The 26,562-nt window shown below is 41.2% G+C and overlaps 2 protein-coding genes across 12 annotated transcripts in view; one reads left to right on the top strand and one right to left on the bottom strand.

Moving 5' to 3' along the window:
- The first annotated feature begins 542 nt into the window (after window positions 1-542).
- Window positions 543-4,741, top strand: asb12a (ankyrin repeat and SOCS box-containing 12a). The gene is made up of 4 exons (XM_074648034.1): window positions 543-701; window positions 1,067-1,390; window positions 3,118-3,646; window positions 3,744-4,741. The coding sequence occupies exons 2-4, from the start codon at window positions 1,106-1,108 to the stop codon at window positions 3,908-3,910; spliced, it is 981 nt and encodes a 326-aa protein (XP_074504135.1). The 5' UTR covers window positions 543-701; window positions 1,067-1,105; the 3' UTR covers window positions 3,911-4,741.
- Window positions 4,742-5,074: 333 nt separating this feature from the next.
- arhgef9a (Cdc42 guanine nucleotide exchange factor (GEF) 9a) overlaps window positions 5,075-26,562 on the bottom strand; it is a 59,580-nt gene continuing 38,092 nt past the window's right edge. For 8 of the 11 annotated variants that reach the window (XM_074648023.1, XM_074648028.1, XM_074648024.1 and 5 more), the window contains 8 exons: window positions 25,511-25,711; window positions 21,546-21,725; window positions 20,924-21,156; window positions 19,766-19,895; window positions 17,728-17,859; window positions 14,251-14,494; window positions 13,143-13,211; window positions 5,075-9,566 (listed from right to left, as the gene is read on the bottom strand). In XM_074648023.1, the coding sequence (XP_074504124.1) occupies window positions 9,391-9,566; window positions 13,143-13,211; window positions 14,251-14,494; window positions 17,728-17,859; window positions 19,766-19,895; window positions 20,924-21,156; window positions 21,546-21,725; window positions 25,511-25,711 (1,365 nt within the window). In that variant the 3' untranslated portion in view covers window positions 5,075-9,390. Of the gene's footprint in view, window positions 9,567-10,473; window positions 10,542-13,119; window positions 13,212-14,250; window positions 14,495-17,727; window positions 17,860-19,765; window positions 19,896-20,923; window positions 21,157-21,545; window positions 21,726-25,510; window positions 25,712-26,562 lie in introns of all 11 variants that reach the window. The other 3 variants (XR_012595550.1, XM_074648025.1, XM_074648027.1) reach the window with 3 other exon arrangements.

The following is a 26,562-nucleotide window of genomic DNA, read 5'->3' as shown; positions in this document are numbered from 1 at the left end:
GGAGAACAATTAGATACATAATAGGATGCAGGCTCTACAGGATAACAGGACAACTATCATGCTTTTCCCAAATGATGTACAGATTTTTAGGAATTTTATCATCATATCGCTTAAAAAATAGTGCATATAGCTGCTGTGGAGGATGCCCCCGGACCCCGAATGTTTACTGCATCTGGCTCCGCCCCTGCTGCCTTGGTGTGAATCAGAGAAGCAACATGATAGCAGGGCACATACAGGCAAACTAATGACCTTTCTCATTGATTGTCTTTATTACCTGTTTGACAAGTTGAAACAGAAAGTGGAGAGTTATTCGTCTCCGTGCACCGTGCCATAGAGACACAGACGTCTCCGTTTCATGTTTGTTTTTATTCAGGACACACTCGCCAATCACCGACTGAGTGTCACTCTTGTATCACCTTTCTAATTATAAACCTGAGCCTGGACTCTCCAAGAATGGAAGTGTAGCCAGGCCCATGTGTGGCCTAAAATTAGCCCCCCCACCCCCCAGAAAGGAGCTCTGGTCCCCCTGTCCATTAACACACACACACACACACACCATATTGCACTTTTCACAACTCCCAGCTCCTGTGTTAGCATCACACACTCCTTGGAGGATCTTTCTTTTCCTTCTTTCTTCCATGTGACTTGTTATGGTGACTTGTAATGTCTGAAAGTGTTTAACTTTCCAGCAACTAGTCGAGGTAAGTGTCTTGTTGCAGTAATTTTGCTGCTTTTGACACCGAGCCGTGTTTGTTTCTACTGAGCAAATTCTGAGGACCTTTAGTGGAACGCATGCTTTCTTTTAAAGTAGAGTAAAGAATGCACTCATGTATGGCTTCAAATTCGGTTGTATTTCTGTGATTTGTCTTATACTGTATACGAGGTAACTGTGTTGTGTAGACAAACTGCATTGTCTTATAGTACGGTCATGGTAAGAAGTGTGATTCTTTTACTTTCGTGTGTAGAAATAAAAGTGATGCCTAACAAGAATAATCCAACATGTCAGCTGTGTCCATGTGCTTGGATGTATTACCATCTTTCTCTGACATTTTTTTGTCGTTTGCAGATGGAAGGGCTTTGACTTGCACCAGCCTGGGGTCACATTATGGTTCTGGGCCAAGCTGTCAACATGAGTTTGATGGACATTTCCAAGATCTTCTCCCTGTTGCAGCCTAAGGAGGAGGACGAGGACAACGAGCAGTGTCAGGCCTTGAACAACGCCGTGAGCGGCGACGACGTGACTCTTCTCTCCGAGCTTCTGTCTCAGGAGAGCTACAGGAGGTCTATCAATGCTCGAAGCGGCTGGGGGGTCCCGGTAACCCCCCTGCGCACTGCTGCTGCTCTGGGACACCTGAGGTGTTTGGAGTTGCTGTTGGAGCACGGTGCAGAGGTGAGATACAGAGAGAGCATTTTGTCAGATGAGGATGGTGTGATGGAGCTTTGAGAGTATGTGCTGTGCCTGCTGGTGGGTGTAATGGACATATTATATATCCTATTTAATAACTTAAATTATATACTGCACTCAGCCATTACACATTTCATTTAAAACCCCCAAAAGGTTCCTAGATTCTTCCCGCAAGTCTTTTTCCACCTATTAAAAATTTAAGTTTTTCACTACATTTTACACTTAGAGCATTAAAGCTGCACTAGTCAATATTTGAAATGAACAATGGATCAAATGACTATGTGTAATATGAAAGGGGGTCACTGGTAGTGACAAGCCCACACAATGTTATTACCCAACACTATAATTCACCTCAGTTCTATGGAAGCCTTTTAGTGTCTTTTAGCTCTTTGTTTTGGTTTTCCGTCATCATCGTTGTTTCCAGAAGCAGCAGGCAGCTGTTTTCAGTGAAAAAAAGCTCTGATAAATTAACTGTGCACTACCTGACCAGAACCAAATGGCATATGGACAATGTTAGGGATAAATTAGGGAAATAGTGGATTGTTTAGCTGCTAAAAGCCAGATATTTCCCTCAGGAGTTGGTGGAGATCAAAACAGAGCTAAAAGGGGAGTAAATATTGAACTTAAAGTCATTAGGTAAATAAATGAATGCTAATTTTGCTCAGTGTCTTCTGGCTGTGTATATAGGGAACTCTTTGCTACACAGCTTGAGATGTGAGCCCCCCCCCCCAAAAAAGAAATGCAGCTTTAAAGGAACAGTGTGTGTAACATTTCAGGGGATCTCTTAGCAGATATAGAATATAATATTCATAACTATGTTTTCATGAGTGTAAAACCATCTGAACCTAAGAGCCGTTGTGTTTTTGTTAGCTTAGAATGAGCTCTCCATATCTACATAGGGAGCGGATCCTCTTCACGGAGTCCACCATGTTGTTCCGCCATGTTTCTCCAGTAGCCCAGAACGGACAAACCAAACATGACTCTAGATAGAGCCTTTCACGTTTTTACGTTACCTGAAGACCACCGTAATTCAATGATACGCTTGTTAAAATGCAGTAACGTGAGTGCAAAACTGCCCTCTGACTTCCGTTGCTCCTAAAGTAGTGTTATTATGGTAAGGATGGCGAACGGCATTACCACGGTTTTGCACTCGGCGGCTCACGTTACCGCAATCTTGGAAAGGGAGGAGTGAGCGGAGGGGTATTCAGTTGGTTGCAATCTGAAACCACACCACTAGATGCCGCTAAATCATACACACTGTACCTTTAATGACACTTATTACACGGCTGTGCAGAATACTCGATTCGGATTGGTCAGTCACAGCATTCTACGGTCTGTTATTTCTTTATAGCAGACCGTTGCTATGTACAACAGGCCGTTGCTATGGGCGCAGTTCTGATGTTGGACTGAGCGGTTGGCGGACCGTTTTTGTGTCAAATTGTTGATTTCTTAAGTAAGTAGCCGTGTTATACGCGGGATAATGTACAGCTAGCGGGTAATTGTTGTGAAATAAACCCCTTCAGGGAGATACAAGACCTCCACTTCGCGTCGGGGTCCACCCCTACATGAACCCCAGTCAGTTTATTTCACAACAATGACCGGCACGCTGTACATTATCCCTTACATAGTGCATATTCTTGGATGACCAAATAATTTGTCAGAATGTCTCCTACTGTTACAACACGTTGGTGTACTTCTGTGTTTGAGACCAGATCGACAGCCTGGACGTGAAGGCCCAGACGCCTCTGTTCACAGCTGTCAGTGGGAAACATCTGGACTGTGTGGTCGCCCTGCTGAAGGCCGGAGCAGATCCCAACGGCAGCCAGTACAACAACTGCTCCCCGGTGCTGACCGCAGCCCGGGAGGGTGATGTAGACGTGCTCCGAGAGCTGCTGCGCTCCGGAGCCGAGGTGGACGTCAAGCCCAAAGTCCCCGAGTGGGCCACCAATGCCACGGCCTGCAGGGGGCCCCTTTATATCACAGCTGTTTATGGACACCTGGACTGCCTCAAGCTGCTCCTTCTCTACGGGGCCAACCCCAACTACAACTGCACAGATGAGAAGATGCTGGCGAGGATAAAGCAGCCAAAGACAGTTCTGGAGGTGTGTCTGCGTTACGGCTGTGGATCGGAGTACATCCAGCTTCTCATAGACTTTGGGGCAGACGTGTACCTGCCCACGCTGATTATTGACAAGACCACAAAGCAGAACGAAGCTCTGATTCTGTTGCTCAAAGAGAGAGGTGAGGCACCGATTATAGTTTGGTTCCGTATAGCATCGACATGTTGAAAGTATCAAAATGTTGACCCACCTTTATTATTTGTCTGTTTCTGCTCCAGTTTGTCCCAAAACGCTGATGTCGCAGACTCGGCTTGCAATTCGAAGACACCTCCCCTTTGCCAATAAGGAGACTGCCATTGACAGTTTGGATGTTCCTCTGATCCTGAGGAGCTACCTGAAGCACGACACCACTGAACAGATATCGAAGTTTGTTACTACTATTTGAATAGATATATTTGCTCTACGACGCTCATTGAAGTGTCAAATACAGAGAGATGATCATCCTAAAGGACTCCATGTTGGAAACTCTGCCTTGTCCTTGAGAAGTGTAACACAATGGTTGACCACTAGAGACCACAGTAACACTGATTATTGCTCAAATTCGATGGCTTCTCATTGGCAGTTTTGAACATCTGTTAATACATCTTTACATCACCTTTAGCTCCGTCCTCTTCACATGAAACAGTATACAATCAGATATAGTCTCACTTCATTTATTCAGACATCCAGACACAAATGTAAACATAAACACACACAGAGAGAGTGTCTGCATCGCACCAGGCAGGACGTCTTAGATCTTGCCTGAAAAACACTCTTCCGCATCTGTGGACTTCAAAACATTAGGAAGCGAGTGATCAGCCTACACTTGAGCACGGCCAACCGGGAGAATATATTTGCATAAGTCTCATTACTTATTGATTACAACGTAGTTATTTACAGGCTACAAGTTGGAAATGTTTCTTTTGTGACTTGTGAACACCATCCTGGTAATTAGGGATGCACCGATACCGATACCGGATCGGATACGGGCCGATACTGACTCAAATAGCTGGATCAGATATCGGTGACAATGTGGACGATCTATTAAATTCAATTCTATGTTTATATACAATATACATTATATACTTTAAGTTTAATTCCTGTTTAAGTTTTGACCAATTTGTTGCTGCATTAAAAAGGTTTACACCTGAATTGTAATTCCTGTTAATTTTGAAGGTTTTTACCAAGTTGCTGGTGTACGATTTATTATTTTAATAATAAATATCAATTCAGTAAATTTATATTTATGTATTTATTTGTTATATTTGGTTTCTTTACACATAAAAGAATGATCCCAGTCCCTTCCACACAGTGAGGCATACAGCTTATTAATTAAACACGGGTATCCCAAAGCCCAGGTATCGATATCGGGACGAAAAAAGTTAGATCAGTGCATCCCTACTGGTAATGTATTTATCTTATATTTGAATGCCTTTAAATCTGTCTTCTGTGATACATCCAGGAGTCAATGTGTCAGCTGTTGGGAATTCTACAAACAGGAAATGATGTCACGCGACAGGAAACTCAGCACAATGCTCTCTCACTCGCACACTGACGCCTCGACACGCAGTTCTGTAGAGGTTTTATTTTCAACAAAAGTACAGCTATATCAGATATGGATTTATTTTTACAGCGAAGTACAACATATTCCCAGTGCTTCTGATTACATCAAAACATATAATGTACATACAGTTTGACATCTCCACTCTCCCATTCACAGTTTCTGGATTGAATAGGCATTATTTTTCATTTCTACAACAAATAAACTCAAAAGGCCAGCGAGAAAGAAAATGACAAATGTTTGCATATGGTGACGAAAGGAATATGGATACTGTGAGTAAAATCTTCTGTGATAGGCAAAAAACTCCAGACCTGAAACTAGATGGTAATATACAATGAATAGATTCCAAAAGTGAGGATGTCAGTCTTCTGTTAACCTTGCTGTCATTGAACACCACATCGATATATGGCTCGTTGAAGACTCTGTTGTACCCTGACTGTTCTGAAACTACACTAAGAGGAGTTCAGGTTTTGCTAAGCTAAATGTGGTTGGTGGCTCACGTTCACCCTGGACTAAAAGGAATTACATAAATCTAATGCATCCAATGGACAGTCTGCTAAATTGGCTGTCTTGGTTTTATGACCGGAAATAGAAAAAAAGAAATCTTCCACACCAGAAGGCTGTCCTCTCAGCTCTCAGTACAAGGTCAGAATGATAGTAATATAAGAAAAATTAATATATACATCCTTTTAGCAGTGGCCAAAATGTTACTATTTAATTAATACTGCATTCAATAAATACAAGTGAGGAATTAATTTGTACTGTCAAGTCATTGTACTTCAAAGAATCATTTCTTAAGTAGAAACAAGAGCGTGATATGAATGGCAATGAAGTACTGTGTGTGTGTGTGTGTCTTCAGGATTATGTTTATTTTTAGCTCATCCCGAGAGGTTTCGCATTTATTCAGCTCTTCTGCTCGACTACAAATCTATACACAAACACCCATGATCAGTGCTAACTCCTATTTGGTTCACTGTTGTCATAGAAAAATTATACCCGTTTTTGCCTCAGCGGTTAATGGCATTCAAAAATAAAATAAAATAACCAGCAGTTTGGACCATGACAGTGCAGGTTGGAGTCAAAAGAAAAGAAAAAGATTTAGAATACAGTTTATAATACCCAATATATCTGGGAAAAGAGAGCATTAGTGCCTTTCATTTCACCTATCAACAGTTCAGTGTTTGAATCAGCGTGAGGAAAGATGTCCCACCTCTACTTATAATAAATAAAAAACAGAAGCTACAACCTGTGATGTGTCGTGAGCAGGAGACAAGTGGACAGAGAAAAGAACTCCCTTTAGTGAGATGGCATGGGTTCACAGATGAGTGGTTCCGCCGTGTGGAAAAAAATCCCGTTGGAAGTTAAAAATGAAACTAAACAATCTGTTAAGATTTGTCTAAAGTCTCATGCAAAATATTGGATGCCACGAGCATGCATTTACCTGGTACTGAGGTCTACCGCACGCTAGAACTGGAACAACATTCGTCTCCAACGCAAAATACCAATATCCAAATATATGATCTGTTCTTTTTACATTATTTACAGTGTGATACAGGTTAAAATAGATGATTCTTCTTTTGATTCATAACTCACTGCTAATAATATACTTTGAAAAGTGAAACTTTGACTAATGAAAATCGGTTTCCTACGATAATATATTCAAATGATCTTTCAGCATGTTAAATAGGTAACAATAAAGGAATTCTATGTTTTCTAAACGTCTGAAATTAGAATCTTTTTGTGCAATAAAATTACCGCTATGTACGTTGTGTGATATAATATAATAAGGTGTGTTTCAGTCAGACAGCACAGTATCTACTCATATGGAAAAAAGGCCTGACCTCTAAAGTTTCTGTCCGAGTGGATCTCGTGCACTGGGGAACGAGGAATTCCCAGTGTGCATGAGAGAAAGAGAGAGAGAAAGAAAGAGAGAGAGAGAGATGCAAGTCCCACACTGAAGGGAAAATACATGACTAATTCAAATCTGCCTGTGAAACTGAATAGATAATCACTAGTGGAATGCTGGAAGGCACTGTTAGATAGCATCTCTCTTCTCCGCAGCAGAACGGGCCAGCAAGTGCGCATGATAATGTGTGTGTTTGCCTGCATGCTTGTGTCTGTATGTTGTTGGTGGTGGTGGTGGTGGTGGCGTGGAGTAAGGGAATGGGGGTGGGCGCAGCACGGGACCTGAGGTTATCATGGCCTGGGAACCATATCTTTTTGCTGTGCCAGACCGGGGGAATTATCTTCCAAAACGATCTCACTGGGAGCCATCTCTACAGACACCAGCAGCCGACTCACCCATTTCTCAACTTTCTTTTACTGAAACAAAAACATAAATTACACAACATACAAAGCAAGTCTAAGGTTTTTTTTTTCTCCAATAGGTTATAAGGCCTATAAGAAGGCAAACAAATGACATAGAACGATATATAACTCTTTCATATCACGTCGTAGTGAATAGTGAAGATATATAATGATATATCACATTGCACAAGTTGTCATACTGTATTATGTACTGTCCATCAGGTGATATAATAAGTAACACAAAATGTACTTCTGTAATCTGAGGTCAAGATATGATCACAAACCATTTGGACTTGTGTACATTCCAAAAGAATATACCTTCATGATGTGTGTAAATTGGTAAATCCTCTCTTTTCTAACATTTCATACGGCGGGATCTCGCCCACAGCAGCTTTCGGGGACATTTTTGATAAACCAAATCAATCTGATCGGGCCACGCAGTCCTCTGTAAATCACTTAACGGCGCCGAGCTAACTGCCAGAACATGGATCCGATCTGGAAAAACAACGGAGAGAGGAGTGCCAAGATTTAGAAGCTGCAGTCTTTAGAGATGCATGAATCTGTCAAGAGGACACCTGCATGCTACAGATTAAATTCACCTTTTCTGCCTCCCTACGGTATATTGGCTCACACATCTGTGGTGTGTGTTATCTCAGTGCTGACTCACGACCAACCGCTACGGTTGTTCATTTATAATTTTTGTTGACCATTTCCCCTTGTGCTGGTTTAAGGGTTTGTTCTCTCACACTGTTTGCGTCGCTCCTACTCAAATGAAAGCGCTCCTCAGACTGAATATGTGCTGTGCTTTTTACAGTGTGAGCAATACAAAATAATTAAGCCAACTGAAGGAGTCTTTCTTTTGACAGCGGTAAAAAAAAAAAAAGAGATATCATTTTAGACCTTGGCCAATGCTTCAACTTCACTTTTAGCTCTCAGCGGAGGTAGGCTGTATTCTTTCCAAAAACGCCCAGTGAGCTGCCAGCACAGTGCTACAGGGGTGGTCTCTGGGGAGAGTGTGGGGAGGGGCTCTGACACGAGGCAGGTGGAGCGTTAGCCTGCCTATCTCCTGCTCCCAGCTGTTTCATCTGAGCGGCGAGCTCTCTCGTCAACACACACACAGCCCCCCTTCGGCGTGATCGGTTATGAATACCCTGTCAAAAGTGGTTGGTGAAAAGGATGTAAATATTCTATTGATGTTCCCGCTTATCAATTTGTTCCCTGACCCGTCATATCATGGCCAATGGCAGGTTTCCAAGAGAATGAAGCTCTTTCCTCTGAGAGCCACTGACTCACAGAGGCGGAGCAGGTGGGTAGAGAGATAGAGAGGGGAATGCGGAGAGCGAGGGAAACACTGTGAACGTCAGACGTGGTGAAGAGAGGGAACAGCTAGAGAGGAGGAACATGGAGAGTGAGGAGGAGATCCAGAGCAAGTGATGGCCTGCATGGCTGGTCTGTGATCAGCGGGAGAATGGATCTAACTCAGAGATGATGCAGACAGTCGAGCTTCACAGGTCCCTTCGCACGCCACAGCTCAGTAGCTGTCGTCATATTCAATCTCACATTCAGAAGAATGCAACAAGCAATCTCACATAGCAGCACAGCAGGATCGACACAATCGCACAACTAGGAATGCCCAGGCTTAGCCTCGTGTTTCCCTCCAGGTGATGGATTAAAAATATAACAATCTAAATAACTCCAGGACATTCAGATGGCGTGAAGATGCAGAATCCGAGGGGGAAGAGTTCATGACAGTTGACTCAGCTGGAGAAGCATGATAACTAAGAACGTTACTAACATATATGAACTCTAAAGTTTTATTTTTTTCCTCAAATGTTTTAACTCCAAGTCTTCAGTCCTCTTGCTGCTTCCAATCACACGCTATATTAACAATGGTCCTTCATTTTTCAAAAGTCTCTTGTGTATGTGTGGTATTTTTCTTCATCATGGGCGACACGATCATCCAGTGTTTTAGTGCTTCTAAGAAAAATAGCTGGTCCTTCAGAAGAGTCTGTGTATCTCTATTTCCTAAATGGAGCTAATCTACTAAAATTCTGCCAGAAGGGAGCCTGGCCTCTTTTGGATTGACTGAATTCAAAAACCTCTCCTTGTGCCATGTCCTCCGTTACCTCATACTGCCCCGCACTGAGGGGGTCCTGGGGGGGCGGGTATGAGGGGGGCGTGCACCTGTTTACACCTAAGAAGGCAGGTGCAAAAAGAGCAAGAAGGAGGGGGGTGCGAGGGGGAGAGGGACAAGGAGGCGGTGCAGCGCACGAAGCAAAGAGAAAAAAAGAAGGGAGGTGGATAGCAAACAGGAAACATCGTCAGTAATGTTATATGAGACAGACACAACAACACAACATCGAGTCATGCTTCCAAAGAAAACAGGCACGTAGACGTACAAAATGAGCCTTTCAGCGTTAACATTCCTGCATATTAATCCTGAGATATGATACAGTATGATCATATGATGACGGCTGAAGTGGAATTCAGCTCTAGCAATGACACAAGGGAGACTGAAGATGCTATTCAATCAAACTCTGTAGCAGGCAAACAAGAGAACCGACAGATTACATTCCGATACAATGAGAGAACCAAGGCATTTGGACGAGGGACAATTGTTCTTCCGTGTTTGTTGACAGCGCGTTTGTTTGAATAGCACCCTCGACACTTGAGAACAAAAATAGAGCCAACAGAAAAGCTGTTAATATGCATTTAACTACAGTCTACAATGTCATTTAGCTACAGTCTACAAGCATCACAACTATGCTAGTGCAATTCAAAATTACAATCAATATTTGGAGATGAAATATTCAAAAGTTGCCATGGCATCTTAGGGAAAAGAGATGAACAGATGAGGAACAGTGTGTTTTGTTGGGGGGTATATTTTGCCAAACACTGTTTTAGCAGTTCGAAGGGTCTTTGATCTATTAGTTGTTAGAGGAACCCGTTTATCTTGGATAGTCAAGATAATGCTTGTAAACAGATTGGACTGGGACCGCATGCTCCAATGCCAACGTTAATCACAACACCTCCCAATGCTGCTTAGCAGTTGCCATGGCATCTTATTGTGCTAGCTCTAAGGAGAACTCTAATGCATATACCTTTATCATTCTCAAACCATGTCCATACAACATGGCCCTCTTTCTCAAGATGAAATCTATAAATGAATCTGAAATTCAAGAGAGTACTTCACCTTGTGCCAGCCATGTACACATACAGCACTTAGAAAACACACAACATTTACTTCTGACAGACATCTACAGGGGATCCTAACGTCAGAGAGAACATTCCAGCAGTGGTCATTGGTTAATTTAATATCTTAATGGATGGTTCATGCTTATTGTGGAACTGGCAATAGCAAGAACATCAGTAATGGTACAATGTACAAACATCTAGCCTAGCACTAAAATGGCTAAATCTTAAAGGGTGATAGCAGCAGTTTTGGACATGTGGGTCCTCTGGCTGATGCTTTGTGAAGAACTACTGCATCTTGAATAACTTGCTTGACATGTTTTTCTGTTACCGAGATAGCTGGTAGCCGTTGGAGTATTTTGACATATCTGGCTTTAAAAGCCGTTTCTCACCAAGCACCGATTTTTGTCCCCAAAAATTTTGAACGTAAATCTATACAAAATGATTTTGTGGGTACTTATGAATGCTTGCACACCCCTGCGGAAAATTCGTGTAGGGAGAAAAATATTCGGACAGACGCGATTTCAGCGGATTTCCGCATGCGGACCAATGAAATATTTTGTTACAACCATAGACTGTATATAAGAAGTGGACATAGTCACTGTGACGTCACCCATTGGTTTTTAGACTGCCGTTTTGATGTCTCGAGTTTGGCATTTTGGCGGTCACCACCTTGGTTTTTGGCCGTCGCCATCTTGGGTTTTTGCAACCAGAAGTGACACGAGAGGGTGGAGCTAAGTACAACTGAATGTACAATACTCTGCTTTATGGTCTATTTGACTCTAAATGGGACCATAATTTACCAAATTAACATCACGCTGTATTGAAGAAGACTTGAAACTAGTGATTGAGATCATAAACTCATGTTTACAATGTTTACTGAGGTAATAAATCAAGTAAGAAGTAGGCTCATTTTCTCATAGACTTCTATACAATCAGACTTCTTTTTGCAGTCCCCTGCTGGCATGAAGAAAGAATGCAGGTTTAAGGCACTTACTGTACGCATTGGCTTCACTTTTCAGACCCGGAGTTGCCCACTAATTCCAACTGATGTCATAAAAAATATCGTTGTCATTCTGCATAATAATTAGTCATGTGCTTCTGTTTTTTGCACAGAGAATCTGTATTTTCTGACAAATGGGCTTTTTTCAGTCCAATGGGACATTTGTTGTACTATTGGTGTTTCGGAATAATGGTCCGTCCCCTTCTCAACACCCAATATTGTTCGAGAAACAGCGACAACTACCTCAACAACCAAATAAAGGATAATATATGGTTTGAGATCGCCCATCAGCTGGGATACGATGAAGATGGTAATGTAGCTGATATGCACTTGCTAACGTTACATGTTGGTCACGGAACGGGGCTAGCCACAACAGCTAACGTTAGCGTCAACATTTGGGGTCCGAATAGTTTATGTAATTGTGTAGTAAACCCCTTACACATTTTCTGTCTGGATAGGTTTGGAGTGGACACTGCACTATTTAAGAGGACAGTATTGAACCTGATTGACGAAAATGGTACACGGCAATGCGGATAATTTGCACCGGACCCGATGTGTAGGGCTGTCCCAAATATAATTTTTTGGGCTTCAAAGCTCAAAGCTAATGTTGTGGGATTATTCCTTATTTCAAGGGCTATTTTGGGAATTATACAGTACATTAAAACGAAGCATTCGAATACTGATTTGGAGGTTGATTACCATGGCAACGGTCAAAGCTTCAAAGCATTCGGGTCAGCCCTACCGGTGTGCATAGTTGTCATGCGGAAAATTCGCACTCGGATTTTCCATATTCCTACACCAAATTTTTGCATCGCACTGATGAGAAACGGCTTTAACTCACAAAACAACATGATCCCTCTGATGTTTCTCGTGACTTCAAGGTGTCATGTTGTTTCACTGTGCTAGAATACACAATGTTAAGTAAAGGCTCCTTGTTCTACAATTTAGATAATGTAATGAAACAAAAATAAATCAACAAAAATCTTTTTGGTTGATGCTTACTTCTGATGTGTGCAGGTGTTTTGCACACATCAGATGTAAGCATCAGCAAATCTGTGTTTAGGGTATACCTTGACAATCTGGATGTAAGCGATAAGCACCAACAACCACCCTAACTCAGTAAAAGAAAAAATGCAAACAGTTGTCTGAGGTGTTAAATCTGTTCGAGACAAGCGTGACACAGGACCCACATGTCATGAACACCGGTATCCCCCTTTAAACTCAATACTTCATGCAAACAGCCCTCTGTCTTTTCATTGATGCTTAACAGCTGCTTTACAACTCATATCAATTCATCTTTGTGTATACGGGCCGACAGACAGTTAACTCAAAAAGAAAAATATTGAAAGTAATATAGCGAGAAGACATGAATCCACGTGACTTTTCTAGCTTACTTTGTGCACATAGTGATAGTCCATTCATAAACAAAGTAGTAAGCGTGTTTAAAAAAAGGTGTAGAAAGTAAAAAAAAAAGAGAGCAGGTTAAGGAGTAAAGAGTAAACAGCGATGAGAAGACAGAGCACACCAGCGAGGAAAAGAAAAGGAAAATCACCTGATATCTTCTTGTTGCCTCACCTTTCTGTTTGGTCACCTTTCTCACTGTCATGGCTGCCTGCCGCTTCTGGTACTCAGAGATCTCAAAACCTAAACGACAAAGGATATTGTATGTTTTATAGGGCTGTCGATTGATTCAAATATTTAATCACTATTAATCGCATGATGGTCCCACAGTTAATCACAAATTAATCACATTTTTCATCTCTTTAATACTCTTATCAAAATGGGAGTGGCCAAATATGCTGCTTTATGCAAATATATGTATATATTTATTATTGGAAATCAATTACCAACACAAACAATTGACAGATATTGTCCAGAAACCCTCACTGCATTTAGCATAAAGAATATGCTCAAATCATAACATGGCAAACTGCAGCCCAACAGGCAACAACAGCTGTCAGTGTGTCAGTGTGCTGACTTGACTATGACTTGCCCCAAACTGCATGTGATTATCATAAAGTGGGCATGTCTGTAAAGGGGAGACTTGTGGGTACCCATAGAACCCATTTCCATTCACATATCTTGAGGTCAGAGGTCAAGGGACCCCTTTGAAAATTTAGCGTAAGTTTGGAGCGTTATTTAGCCTCCTTCCCGATGAGCTAGTATGACATGGTTGGTACCAATGGTTTCGTTAGGTTTTCTAGTTTCATATGATGCCAGTATTTTCACTCTATCTTAAAAATGAGCCGACGACAACATAAAAATCGCAAGTTGTGTTAATGCGTTACAGAATTTTCGTTAACGCGTTATTATTGCGTTAACTTTGACAGATCTAATGTTTTACAAATATACCACTCAAGGTCGCAATGCATGTGAATAATATTGGATGCAACAAGCCATAAGAAGCTGCCTTTTACTGTGACTCAAAAACAGCTTTTCACAATAAAGTATTTAACCTACTTTAATCCTAACAATAATATAATGTGTCCCATGATGTACAAGTAGCCAACTATGGCTCTTATGTTGCGTACATTAAACAGGGAATTCATGTTTTCATGCTAAAGAAAGTCACCCTGTAGTGTGCTGCAGCAAATACCACATGTAACTGGAACTCCACTGTCCATTGTGAATGAAACTAATGCTTTTCAAACAGGGAGGTGCAGCCGAGAGGTGCGTGACTAACCGATTTTCTCATCCTCCTGCACCATCTTCCTCTCCTCGTGGAAGGCCCTGAGCCAGCGGATCTTCTCCTCCGGCTTCTTGGCCAGGAAGATGTGGAGCTCCTCGCTGTCTTTGTTGCACAATTTGAAGGCGTTCTTCACGCTGACGTTGAAGTCGTCGTCACGGCCGTCTGTGGCGTCCCGCACATCGTAGCGATCCATGTCGATACGGCCCTTGTAGTACAGGATGTCCCGGCGTATCAGATCCTGGGAAAGAGGAGGAAGAGGAGGGGAGGACGTCTGTTAATGTGTGCGTGTGTGTGTGTTGAACCTTAGAGGTGTCAACAAGCATCCTTCCCTTGGTATCCTGAGAGTCTGCCTTATGCAACCCTTTCCATCTGCTGCCAAAACATACAAACACATTGCAGAATGCCAAATTTCTCTGCAAATCTGCTCAACACTTGATATCACCAGAGGTAGAAGTACTATTTCAACAATGGTGAGCACACTTGCTAGTTTATTAGGTACAGCAGTACAGTCTAATGCACAACCACACTGCCATAAATCCCATCATTGTGAAGATTATGATGAGAGTTTGTGTTTATTCAATTTTCAAGATAGTCCGTGAGCTAGGAGTCGTGCCAATTTGGAAGGACTGTCATAGTGATTTTTTTAAAGGTCTATGTCCCTAATGTTGGAAAAATGTATGAGAGCATTGCAACAATGGTGGCTGTCTATATGCTATCACTACTTTTTTCTTCCCTCCATGATTATAATTTTTCCATGTTTTTTTTCTCCATTTTACACAGAGACAGTATAAAAGAGGATCATGAAGCTATATATCATTGTAAAGCTTAGACTATAGTCCATCTATCAGTCACATGATCATGACACTGAGGACAACAGCATTTGACCTTTGACCTCTAAGGCTGCAATAGGGTAAATTCTGAATGCCTCTGCAAATGTCCTTATAACTAACTTCATATTGATCTGATGTGAGGTGGAGAGTTCCACTATAAAGAGCACAAAACAAGCTTTAAAATTATATATTACATGAATAACAACAATAACAACATTTCTTATCAACTCATCATCATTTCTTACTTAACTTTATGCAGTTTCTGACAGAATGTTCAGAACTTTGAATTGGATTCTGTTTTGCTGTATAGGATTATTTATTATGATTTATTTCTCCAAAAACAAGCAAGTAAACGAAAGAACAAAGAAATCATGGCTATCGCTGCCTCTCTTGCTCTGGCAAAAAAAATCATAGGCCATGCCATAGTTGCATGCTGGTCCTATATCTGCCAATCTACATACTGTAAATAACCGCAGGTGCCCACAGTGTTACCCAATTCACAAACAAAAAAACAAAAAACGAATTATGCAAAAACTAAATATATTTTAAAGAAAATAAATACCTTAAACAAATAACTAGCAAAAGTAACCACTATCAAACGTCTAATCTAAATAAATCGAACATATAGAATAATCAAGCAATACTACTTATTATTAGTTAAACAACAACTAAATACTAACAACAAATAAATAGCTCCTACATGATTAATCGATTACCAAAATAGTGTGAGATTCATTTTCTGCTGATCAACTACAGTCATTTATTAACCCACTAATCATTGCAGCTTTTGTCCACTTCATGCAGTCTAACACCATCAGTAACTATGGTGTCTAACACATGCAGTGTGTCTGGAGTGACTCCCTTGTTCATTCACTTCTCCCTATATAATGGACTTTCAGTAGTTCAAAAGTGAGCAGTAAATTGAAATTCTGGACACTTACTTATCATCGTCATTTTGCGTCATCACTGACAAATGTAGAGTCAGACAATGGTCATTTACATATCAATAAAATATGAAGCATTGCATTGTGGGATTATTAGCAGAAAGTGGTGCACATGCCCTGGACATTACTTTTTTCATTCCATTGTGGAGTTTTTGAGGGCACTATATAGTGGATACATACTCGGACACTCAAATAAAATGGCTTTACTGTAATGGCAGTAATGACAGTAGATATAGTGTACTATAGAGTAAAAAATGAGTGCCTCAGTGTATAAGATACATTAGAAGCACTCATATTGTGACTAAAAGTAGTGGTTATCCGATGGTAATTTTCTCCTCCAGTTTCTAGGTTAGACCATAAAATATACAAAAAAACTCTAAATATTTAATTTAGATTTTTTCAACTACACAAGTACAGAGCAGCATCTAGCAAGTATTTCATCATTGATTAATCTCCCAATTATTTTTTAATTAATTGAATGATTTTAGGTCCACAAAATCAGTGTCAGAAAATACAAAAAAAAATCAAATAAAATTCTAAATTTCTGAAGCTGACACTCAGTGTCTCATCACAGTTCTCTTAAACCACAGGTGACGTCTTCTGACAGACTGTTTCGTCCGATCAACAGTCCAAAATCCAAAGATATTCAGTTTACTATCACATAAGACAAAAAACAAGCAAATCCTCACATTCCTGACGATAAATTAATCATCAGAATAATACAACTGTTACAACTCTACAGCAGTTCATTAACCACAAGTAACCTTAACCTATGTATACAACAAAAAACATCTTCATCGTGACCATCGCCTCGGGACCAAATAACATCCAGTCACACTAAAAGGTCAAGGAAGGTAGAAAGAAAAACAGGCATCTTTTAATAAGCGTGCCGAGACAAATCTGCATCCGTGTGCTGATAAGGAAGAAATGAGCGGAAAAGATGGAGGGCTACATGCAACGTGTTACAAACGCACCCTGAGGGCTTCCATTACACATGTTGTACTGAGGATGCTGAAGAAGGAGGGATGGAACAAAGACTAGAAATTATAATTCAGTGTGTCTCGGAGCGGACTTTATTTAGTGGACTAGAACAGCTAACACACATGGTGATCTGCAGATATACTGGAGTTCATTTCTGGTGTCATTTCTGAGATGTTCAACAATGATAGAAGCGGGGAGGATGAGGACAGACGGGAGGATAGAAAAACACAAAGACACTATATCTGTATGTCTTTGTTAGTTTGTTCCTTCTCCTCTGCGTGTGTACACGTGTGTGTGCGTGTGATGATGCAGCCTCTGTGTGTTTGTCCGTCAGCATTTGTGTCTGTGTCTCTGTGTGCCTGTATTGTTGAATCTAGCCGAGCGTGAACATCCTTCCGACAGGAGAGCACAGCCTCGGTGCATTAGAGCCCAAACTACCACAGCTCCATTTTGTGAAAGGTGCTGAGGATTTGGAACGCATCTTTACTGAGGGCTGATGCGTAATACCTCATATAAGGTATTATGTAATCTATTTGCAGCTCATGAGTAAGGCTGAAGAAGTCGCAAGCGTCTCCGTCACCACCAGCCATGTGATGCACAACTTTCAAGAACACAGGATGAGGGTGTGTTTTATCTTATCAGCTTGTTTTCAGCCAACAAGGCCTTCAAAAAAAAGGAAGAAAGTGAACAAAGAGAGAGAGAGAGAGACAGCCTACCTTCTTACAGAGGACCAGCTGGTGATCAAAGAGGAAGAAGACTCGCTGCTGGCTGCGTCCATACGGCTGATAGATCCATGACAACTCCCCAGTGTAGATGAGCTCCGAGCTCCTGTCCAAGATATCATCTCCCTAGACACGCAAACACATCCACAATGTATAAATGAAGGAGATAATCATAGATAGAACTATGTAATTGGTGAAACTGCCAAAGGCTAAAACTCCACCAATTTTACACATACAGTAAAGATCAGTTTACTCATCATGCTTAATAGCTCTCAGCCCATGAAAACAGTTGTATAGTGTCTTCTGTGGCTCTGCAGGAGCTTTTAATTAACCCTCATGATGTCATCAGGTGTATATCAGCTTCGTTTTGCAAACTACAATTTTATTTAACAGAAAGCCTGCAATACAAATTGGGACATAAGGCTTATAAGACATCACTGTTTAACAAGCAGGAGAAGTCTAACATAAATGCTATCAAGTTGCATTATGGGATAAGTAGGATCCAGCATTTTGGGAGCTTGACCCATACTTGGGACCACAAGTTAGGACATCGATTTTGACCGTTGTTATTTTCCCCCATGTGTCTCTTACAAGCCTTTCAACTTTGTGAAAGTGCAATATTAAATTGCTGGACTACTTTCCTAAAGGGTAATTTCTCCCATCTTTTTTTGTCTAACTGACTAATGGGGACAACAATTTTAAATTGGTCCAGTATTGAGCGAGAGCACTGTAGACGGCAGCCACTCCCGGGCTGCAATGTAATTATATCGGGGCAATTCCTCACCGTCTTTTTACATCTACTAAAAGTGCTTGTTTTTGCCATGACAGACTGCGATTGTTGTTGTAAGTTTCTGACAACATTATGGAAAGAGTCTCGCAATGCACTCAAGGAGTAGCCTCGTACTGAAATCTGGCGAGGTGACGTGTTGCCGGAAGACATTTTCAATGTCATGGCTGAATATTTAGATGATTTCAAGAATTTGGATGAGGTTTTTGAATTCGATGGTTGCCCGTATTTATTTGAGCCAAAGTATACAGATGAAGGGTCCTTTCCATAATGTTGTCAGATACTTATAATAACAATTTGAGCCTGTCAGTGGCAAAATCAAGCACTTTTAGTGAACATAATGTTACACTGATACTGCACAATTGCCTCACAGTTTGTTTCTGACCATCCGTTGAAGCGTTATCTCTCAATACTGGACCAATTTAAAAAATTGTTGTCCCAATTAGTCAGTTGGACACAAAAACATGGGAAAATAGGGTCCAGGTTTAAAGATACAGAAGTTACCCGTAAAGTCTGAAAGTGAAAGTTGAGAGGGATTAAAGGAGTGACTTTAGGAATTTTAAAAGTATATGCAAACACTCAATGGAGCTTAGCAGAAATTCAGTCAGGAAGACTCTGCGGTCTCATTTATTCACAAATCTCTCGCATTCACTCTTAGTTAAACCAACCAGATTTTGTCACGATCTCCCTAAGCCAATCATATCGTTGCTGTCAAACTTAAAAAAAAAAAAACTGTTCTCCTCTCTGCTGTCATTTCAGTATGAGCCGATGCGACCCTCCTCCACCCCATTCACCTCCATTATTCATCACATCCAGTGGCCAAGGTTCCTTCCACTGAGCTCATCTGAAATCCCGCTCCACATCCCATTATCCAGATTTTCAGCCAACTCTCTTCACCACCACCACCACCACCACCAGTGTCTAGCCTCCGGGGGGAATATTCCTGTACTAACCATGGCATCACTACCTCCATAAATATAACTATGTCACAATGTTGTCTAATCGCCAAAGACTCTCAACAATTCTAACTTTATTGTGCACCATGTAATACATTTATTTGCTCTAAATGAAGTCTGCCCTGCTGAAATAAATTTAGTGAGAGTGGAGTAAAGGTTCTTCCATCCTTGGGCAATATCTGTGACTAAACAGATGGACTAAACAGACCGGACCCAATTTTGCCAGTAAAACAACACCAGTGGACATCAGATGCTTTGAAATGACTCCACAGTCAATACATACACATACCTCCCAGTCCAGAACAGAGGCTTGCCACTGGGCGATCTTGTCGATGTTCTCCAGCCTCCTCTTCCTCTCGTTGATTTGCTGAGTGACGTTCCGCATTACTGCCAGCGCTGCTGCCACGTATCGATAATCACTACGGACACAGTGTATACATAATTACTCCCAGGGTGTTTAAGGTAAAATTTATAGCTCTTGGAGATCGGCCACCCTCTAAAAAAGACATGTAATGTTGTAGTAGTGAATGATGCGGAGTAGCCTATTAAAGGACTGGGGTTATAAACTCAAGTAGCAGCAGTAAGTCTGCTGGAACACAGTCAAAATAACATACTTCTATTTAATTCTAATCAGCCACTTTCCCTATCCGCAGTTAACTCTGACTGCGTCTGTGCTAACTGAGCTGGATTTATCCCTCTGGCTTAGATGTGCAATGGATCCAATCCTCACTTTGGAAGATAATGCGCGTGCATGTGTGTGTGTGTGTGTGTGACAGAGAGCGGGCCTATATCTGGCAGATTCTCCACAGCTCCTAACAGTCAAACACTGTGATCTGGCAGGCAGAGCTGGCACCTGTCCCTCTCTGGCTGAGAACGCGTGCTTTGTGAATGACCTGGAGCTGGCTGAGACGCGCTGAATCACTCACACCATGTTTCTGTGGGTTTGCGCGCATGAGTTTGCACATCTGGATGCTTGCGTATCTGTAAATGTTTACTGTGCTTCTTCTGTGCTGTGCATGCAGTGCGTGGGGGGAATGTTGATGCTCGTATATGTGCCAGCAAAAGCCCAAAATCATATTTAATCTGTAATCTATTTATATCCAGAGTTCTGTGCAATGATCCTATGGCCATGTAGGAAGAAAATGATTTGACGTGATGATGAATCGCTGTACTGTAGTATGCATTTTTGATACAACTGAGATTCTTTGATGAAATGTTTTCCTCTACAACATTCACAGAAAGCTGGTAAAACAGTGCAAAATAACATTTGTTTCCGTTCATGCGTGGATAATCACCGCTTCAGTAGAATAAACCCAACACCTGCATTGCAACACGATGCATCTGGAACACAATGATGCATCAGTAATGGCTTCTTGTTTAGAAACAAATGAACAACCATCAAAAAGCAACACAGATTAAACGTGACCTCGGCCAAAGCGTGCAGTACCTGTGCTCCTGCGCAGTGTATTTAAGAAGCTCGGCCAACTGGAGTGGATATTTGCAGATTTTCTGGACAGGGGTGAGCAAGAAGCCGTCTATGGCGATGTCAATCATTTGCTGGAGGAGGCGACAGGCCTCGAAGAAGTGCTGGTACCTGCCATCCCTCATCAGTTTGCTCAGCTCCATACAGGCATCCAAGTGGTTGTTACAGTATTCTGAATAGATCCAAAAACCATCTTGCTGCAGAATAAAGGAGCAAAAAGACGCACGATGAGAGTGGGAAATATGTAATGAATCCTCTTTTCAATAAAACATGCTGTGGGAGAAGAGTGCCAACATGTACAGAAGAGCAGCTCCGGTTGCTAAAATTTTTATTAGAGCTGTTTTCTCAAGATCATGACTTAATTATCTCATTATCCTGAGATAAACTGTTTGCTGGTGACTTAATTATCGCCACAGCTTAACTCTTATCTCAAGATAACGAGATAATTAAGTTCTGATCTTGAGATAGAAGGCCTAACAAAATTATTAGCAATTATGGCTGCTCTCAGCTGGACAGCGAGTTTTTTTCATATTAATTTTTATCAAGTGTGTTATAAAAGGAAAAGACTTAAGAAGTTTGAACTCACGTGTTCTAAAAAGCATGGTCCGATTTCAGAGAGGTGGGGGTCCTCTGTGTTGTACTGTTTCTCCAAGTCTCTAACAAAGCCCATCTGGAAGCGGTAGATGTCCTCGATGTTCCCAAAGATGACCTTCAGCTGGTCATCATTGAACATGTCCACACGCTTCCTGCACTGGCGCAGGTAGCCCTGCAACAACACGGGTTACAACTACTGTGAGGCTTTCAAAGATGAAACAAGATTAAGTGCCAGCGCTCAGTCAGAAAACGTACAATGAAGACCATAGCGTGTTACATCTCACCACTATTTTTGTTAATTCTTCTGTTATAAACATGTGAAGTCATTATTTCATTTGATTCAAAATGAACTGACTCTGAAGCTTCTGTAGAGTCAAAAACAATTTTGTGTAGGTCGAACTGTGGCCTCAATTTCACTCAGTCCAATTCTTGCGGTTAATTAAATGCCCTGAAGCTTCGGCACTTTGGGACAAAAAGATTTGCTGTGAGAGGTAGGTTTTTGCTATTTCACACTCCACCACCCAGAATCCTCTCTGTTTATGAAATACACATGCTAAGCCGTTTTGTTTTGTTTTGAGTTCAAAGAAAATATTCAGAATTAAAGCTCTGTTTTGAAATGGGGTATCCTTAATTTGAGAAAGGTGTCCTTCCAAAAGAATCAATGGTGCAAAATTAAAAGTAATTATTATGATTAAAGGGGACCTATTATTATTACCTATTTAGTGTTTCGTATAGTTTTTTGTGCATGTAAATGGTCTGCAAAGTTACAAAGCCCAAAATCCACATCAAAAAGAATTCCTCTCACCCACAGAAACACTGTTCCTGAACTACCTGAAATGGCTTGCTAGAAGTCCCGCCTTTTCTTCCGTAACATGGTGATGTCACCAAGTAACACATTTTGCATATCGGCTAGTTTGACACACCCTTAAACAAAGCTAGTTAGAGCGGAGCTGAAGTGGAGTCCAAGAGTTTGGTTCGGTTGACCAATCAAAACAGAGGGGGCCAGCTGACCAATCAAAGCTGACTGGGCGTTTCGGGAGGGGCGGGGCAGGACCTCAAACAGAGCATTTCAGACAGAGGGTGAAAAGAGGTGCGGCAGAACAGTCGGTATGAGAGAAATAAAGCATTTTTACAGTAGAGCATGTAAAAATGTTTAAGTAGAAACCCAAAATACAAGTATGCACCTGAAAATGAGCATAATAGGTCCTCTTTAAGATAGAAAGCATCTCCTATGATAGCTCCCTCAGTGACTAGCACAGCCATGGAGTGTTCCATCAAGAACCAGGAAAATCTCAGTTTTTAGTTATTATTTTACTCGAATTAGTTTTTTTTATCCTTAAACTCTCTGCTTACGTGAAACACAAAGTTTGAAAATAGTTATGACAAAGTATAATTTTCACCTTTGACTTGCTGTTTTTTAAGCGCATCAAAGATGGCCCTCTTGCCTGTGCTTGTTTATTATAGCAAGTTAGATGCTGGGTATTCCCACGGGCAAGAAGTGTGGAGGTGAGAAGGTGAAATTTACGCTTTATTGCAACTATTTCTAAACATTACGCTTCACCCGGAATACAGACAAAGGGTATACAGAGGATTAAGGAAAGATGATTAGATAAGCAAAAAATGTGCACTAGAAAAATCTTGCCCACCCAAAGTCATGATGCAGGTGTTGTGTTCTGTGTTCCGATATGACCTCTATGTAACTAGAACAGATGCAACGGCTCTGCTGCTGTTGACGACATTTTAGAAATAACTGGCTCACATGAAAAACAGAATTATGCAATCTTACTTTGTGAATTTGTCTCTACATTTTTTTTTTTACAGTATCAGCAGGAAGACCAACGAATGACAATGGACTACTGTATTTAACAGTATGTTGTATTGTTACTGCTGGCAGTAGAACAAACAGACAGGTATGGAACAGTCATTGATTATGGTCTGTTTTCGATCATAAATAAAAAAATCGGGAAACCTTAATGCCAATTCATCAGTTCACATTAACACAACACAACAATCAATAATCTTTTATTCACATAGATGTTTGTTTCTATTGAACCAATTACCATGTGGCATTGCTTCCTCTTGACTTCTTGATTTTAACATCAAGACAGGGAGAGAGGACCTGTCATTATTAGCTATTGTCAGACTCACAAAGTTAAAACTGTGCCATGCTTGATAACATTGTTTATACAGTAGAATAAATACTGTATCTGTACTGTACTCTATTAATGACTTTGCACACCCAGTCCGTATGTTTCATGTGTTTTTTTAATCCGTGACCCGATAAAAAATGTTACGCACAGAAACCATGCCCACTGAGTCCGATGCATTTTATTATTGTATTTGTTGCGAAACTTTGCAGTACAAGACAAAATTGCATGAATTTTGTGGGTGCGATGGATAGCGCTAGTCCCATACAGGGCTAATGAATTAAATGACATTAGCAAGAAGCTATCGTTTAGCTGCCGACAGCACAATCACTACTGTCTAATCTTTCGTACATCCTTCGTTGTGCAGCCATCCCCGATGCTGTTGTGCATCACCTGCCACAATCTATCTTTAAATTCTACATCTCTGTATTCTTTTATTTCTTTATCGTAGAGTGATTTGTGCTGGGAGACGAAGTGAATGTTCATCATGCCATTTTTGATGACGTTTGCACGGACGGTGGCTCTGAGTGGTCAAACAAACCCTCTTTTGCCTTTTGACGGATGTGGAAAAACGCAGAAATCGAACCCGTTCCGAAACCTTTAATGACGGACAAAAGTTTCTGAGTAGGTGTATAAACTTGGACTTGGTGTGCAAAGGCCTTTAGGCTACGCAGTGGACTAACACTATGCCAAGCAAAACCAGGCCCATATACAGTACTTAACAAGGCTAGAGAAATTCACATTGGCCATTTTCACAGCAGCCATTTTGACATGTCATTGCAGGGTAAACACAGGTGTAATTAATTACATTAATTGTAGCCCTGTTCCATTTAGATGTGCCAAGGCCCTAGGCCCGTATACCATCTTTTGGGCTTTGAAGCTTCGGTGAGGAATTTTCAAAGGTATTCAAAGCTTCGCGGCACGTTGTAGCAGGCCGGCATGTTCTGTTCATGTCTGTTTCCATCTCCCCCGTTTCAGTGCCCGGGACAGCGGAGCTGCCGCACTACTGTACACACACGCACCTCTACACATAACAAACAACAACATCTGTCTGAGAATAACTAATAATAATGAATTAAAGGATTATTCCTTATTTCATGGGCTATTTTGGATTATATACTTTATTTTTACATACTTACTGTATATAAATAAACATACAAAATCAGAGCATTCGAATACTGATTTGACACTACACACAATAGGACCATACTTATTTTCATTTTCATGACATGTCAAAATGGCTGCTGTGAAAAGGTCCTGTTGGTGCAGTTGTTAAATATATTTAAATGTTCGATTATAAATAACACATCCAGATTTTAGATTCAGATTCAGATTTGGATGTGCCATGTTTTCAGTCTATAAAAGGCTTGCCATGCTAAATGTGTAACAAGGCTCTTGTTTAATTTTATTAGGTGTGAATTCTAGCCTGTCACTCCAGCATGAATCATAATATAATGACAAATTTAATCTGGACTAGATCGTTCCAAGTGTGGCTGCTGCCTCCACTGTGTACAATCGACAAATTGTGTCTTCATATCTTAAAAAAAAAAACTATTTTTGGACTGTTTTGATAACAACAGAAAAAAAAATATGCCTTGAATAAAAGTGTGAATGTGGGAGTGTTAAGAATTCATACTAGACCTTGTGTAGCATCAAACAGGCTTCTTTTTCTCTCGTACACACGTTTTAGTTAATTCAGCTCCTTTCCATTTACCTTTCCTTATTGTCTCTCTGGTATGAAAGCGTGCCCTGGAACAGCAGTGTGTGTATGCATGTGTGTGTTGGTGGGTGTGTGCACGTGTTTTAGTACCTCACAGATGTCCTTGAGGTGTTTGATGTAGTGTCTCTCTGTGCTCATGATCTCATTGATGACGTTGGCTCTCATCTGGTCTCGGTTCTGGAGGGGCGAGCCCAGACACAGGCAGTCATTGGTCGGGTCCAGGTGCCCATTCTGCACCTCGCTAGTCCCCTCGGCCGACTCCACTCCCCCGTCCTCCTGGTTCACCCACAGCTGAGTGCAGATACATTCGCGCACACACAGAGCCGCACACACATGCACTTGAATAAGAAATGTGCTCAGTTAAGTCAGTTAAAGGTATAAATCTGATGAAAAAAGTATTAGTAAACAGATACATTTAGGTATCTTCGCCATATAAGTCTCACTCCTCATGAGCATGAATGCACACAGCACACACACACACTACCTACATGAACACACATCTCACACACACAGAGCTTCATTTAGAGGGTCTCTGGTAGTTTGGACAGTGGGTAAGACTGTTGGTCCAGCATGTCAGAAAAGTGAAGGACAAACTGCCAAACACTCCAGAGTTTAAAATAAGAGACTGGTGCCCAGAGGATATTCAATGCCCAACTTCGGCCCTGTGTGTGACTCAAAACAAAATCTCCCCCCTGCATGCATATACACTCGCACACAACCTCACGATTTCCTCACACATGCATGCACTCACCAACGCACACGCACGCACAGAACCACATACAGAGTGTATTCCACTATCGCTCATAGAAATGGCCAAGTGTGCGTGGTTTCAGATGTCCAGCAGCCAACACCTGATGACACACAGTTTGCCAAGAGAACATCAAAGAACCGACGGGTAGAATGCCAAACACAAGATGAGGAATGCAGCGCCACAGACAAGCAGAGTGACGGGTGGTGGTGGAGCACTGACTGCAGACGAGAACTAGTAGCGCAACATAAAGACTGAGGAATATTCAGAGTCAATAGTAAATGGAGTACTGAAAAACAATATTTAAATAGAAATGTCCATGTTAACGGTAATAATGATTCCAAGATCCATCTAATTCTATATGAATACATTTGTAGAATTTGAGAAAACATTT

Source organism: Sebastes fasciatus, chromosome 10 (assembly GCF_043250625.1).
Source record: "Sebastes fasciatus isolate fSebFas1 chromosome 10, fSebFas1.pri, whole genome shotgun sequence".
NCBI lineage: Eukaryota > Metazoa > Chordata > Actinopteri > Perciformes > Sebastidae > Sebastes > Sebastes fasciatus.
Note: the sequence above shows the minus strand (reverse complement) of the source record. Positions and strands in the feature narration are given on the sequence as shown.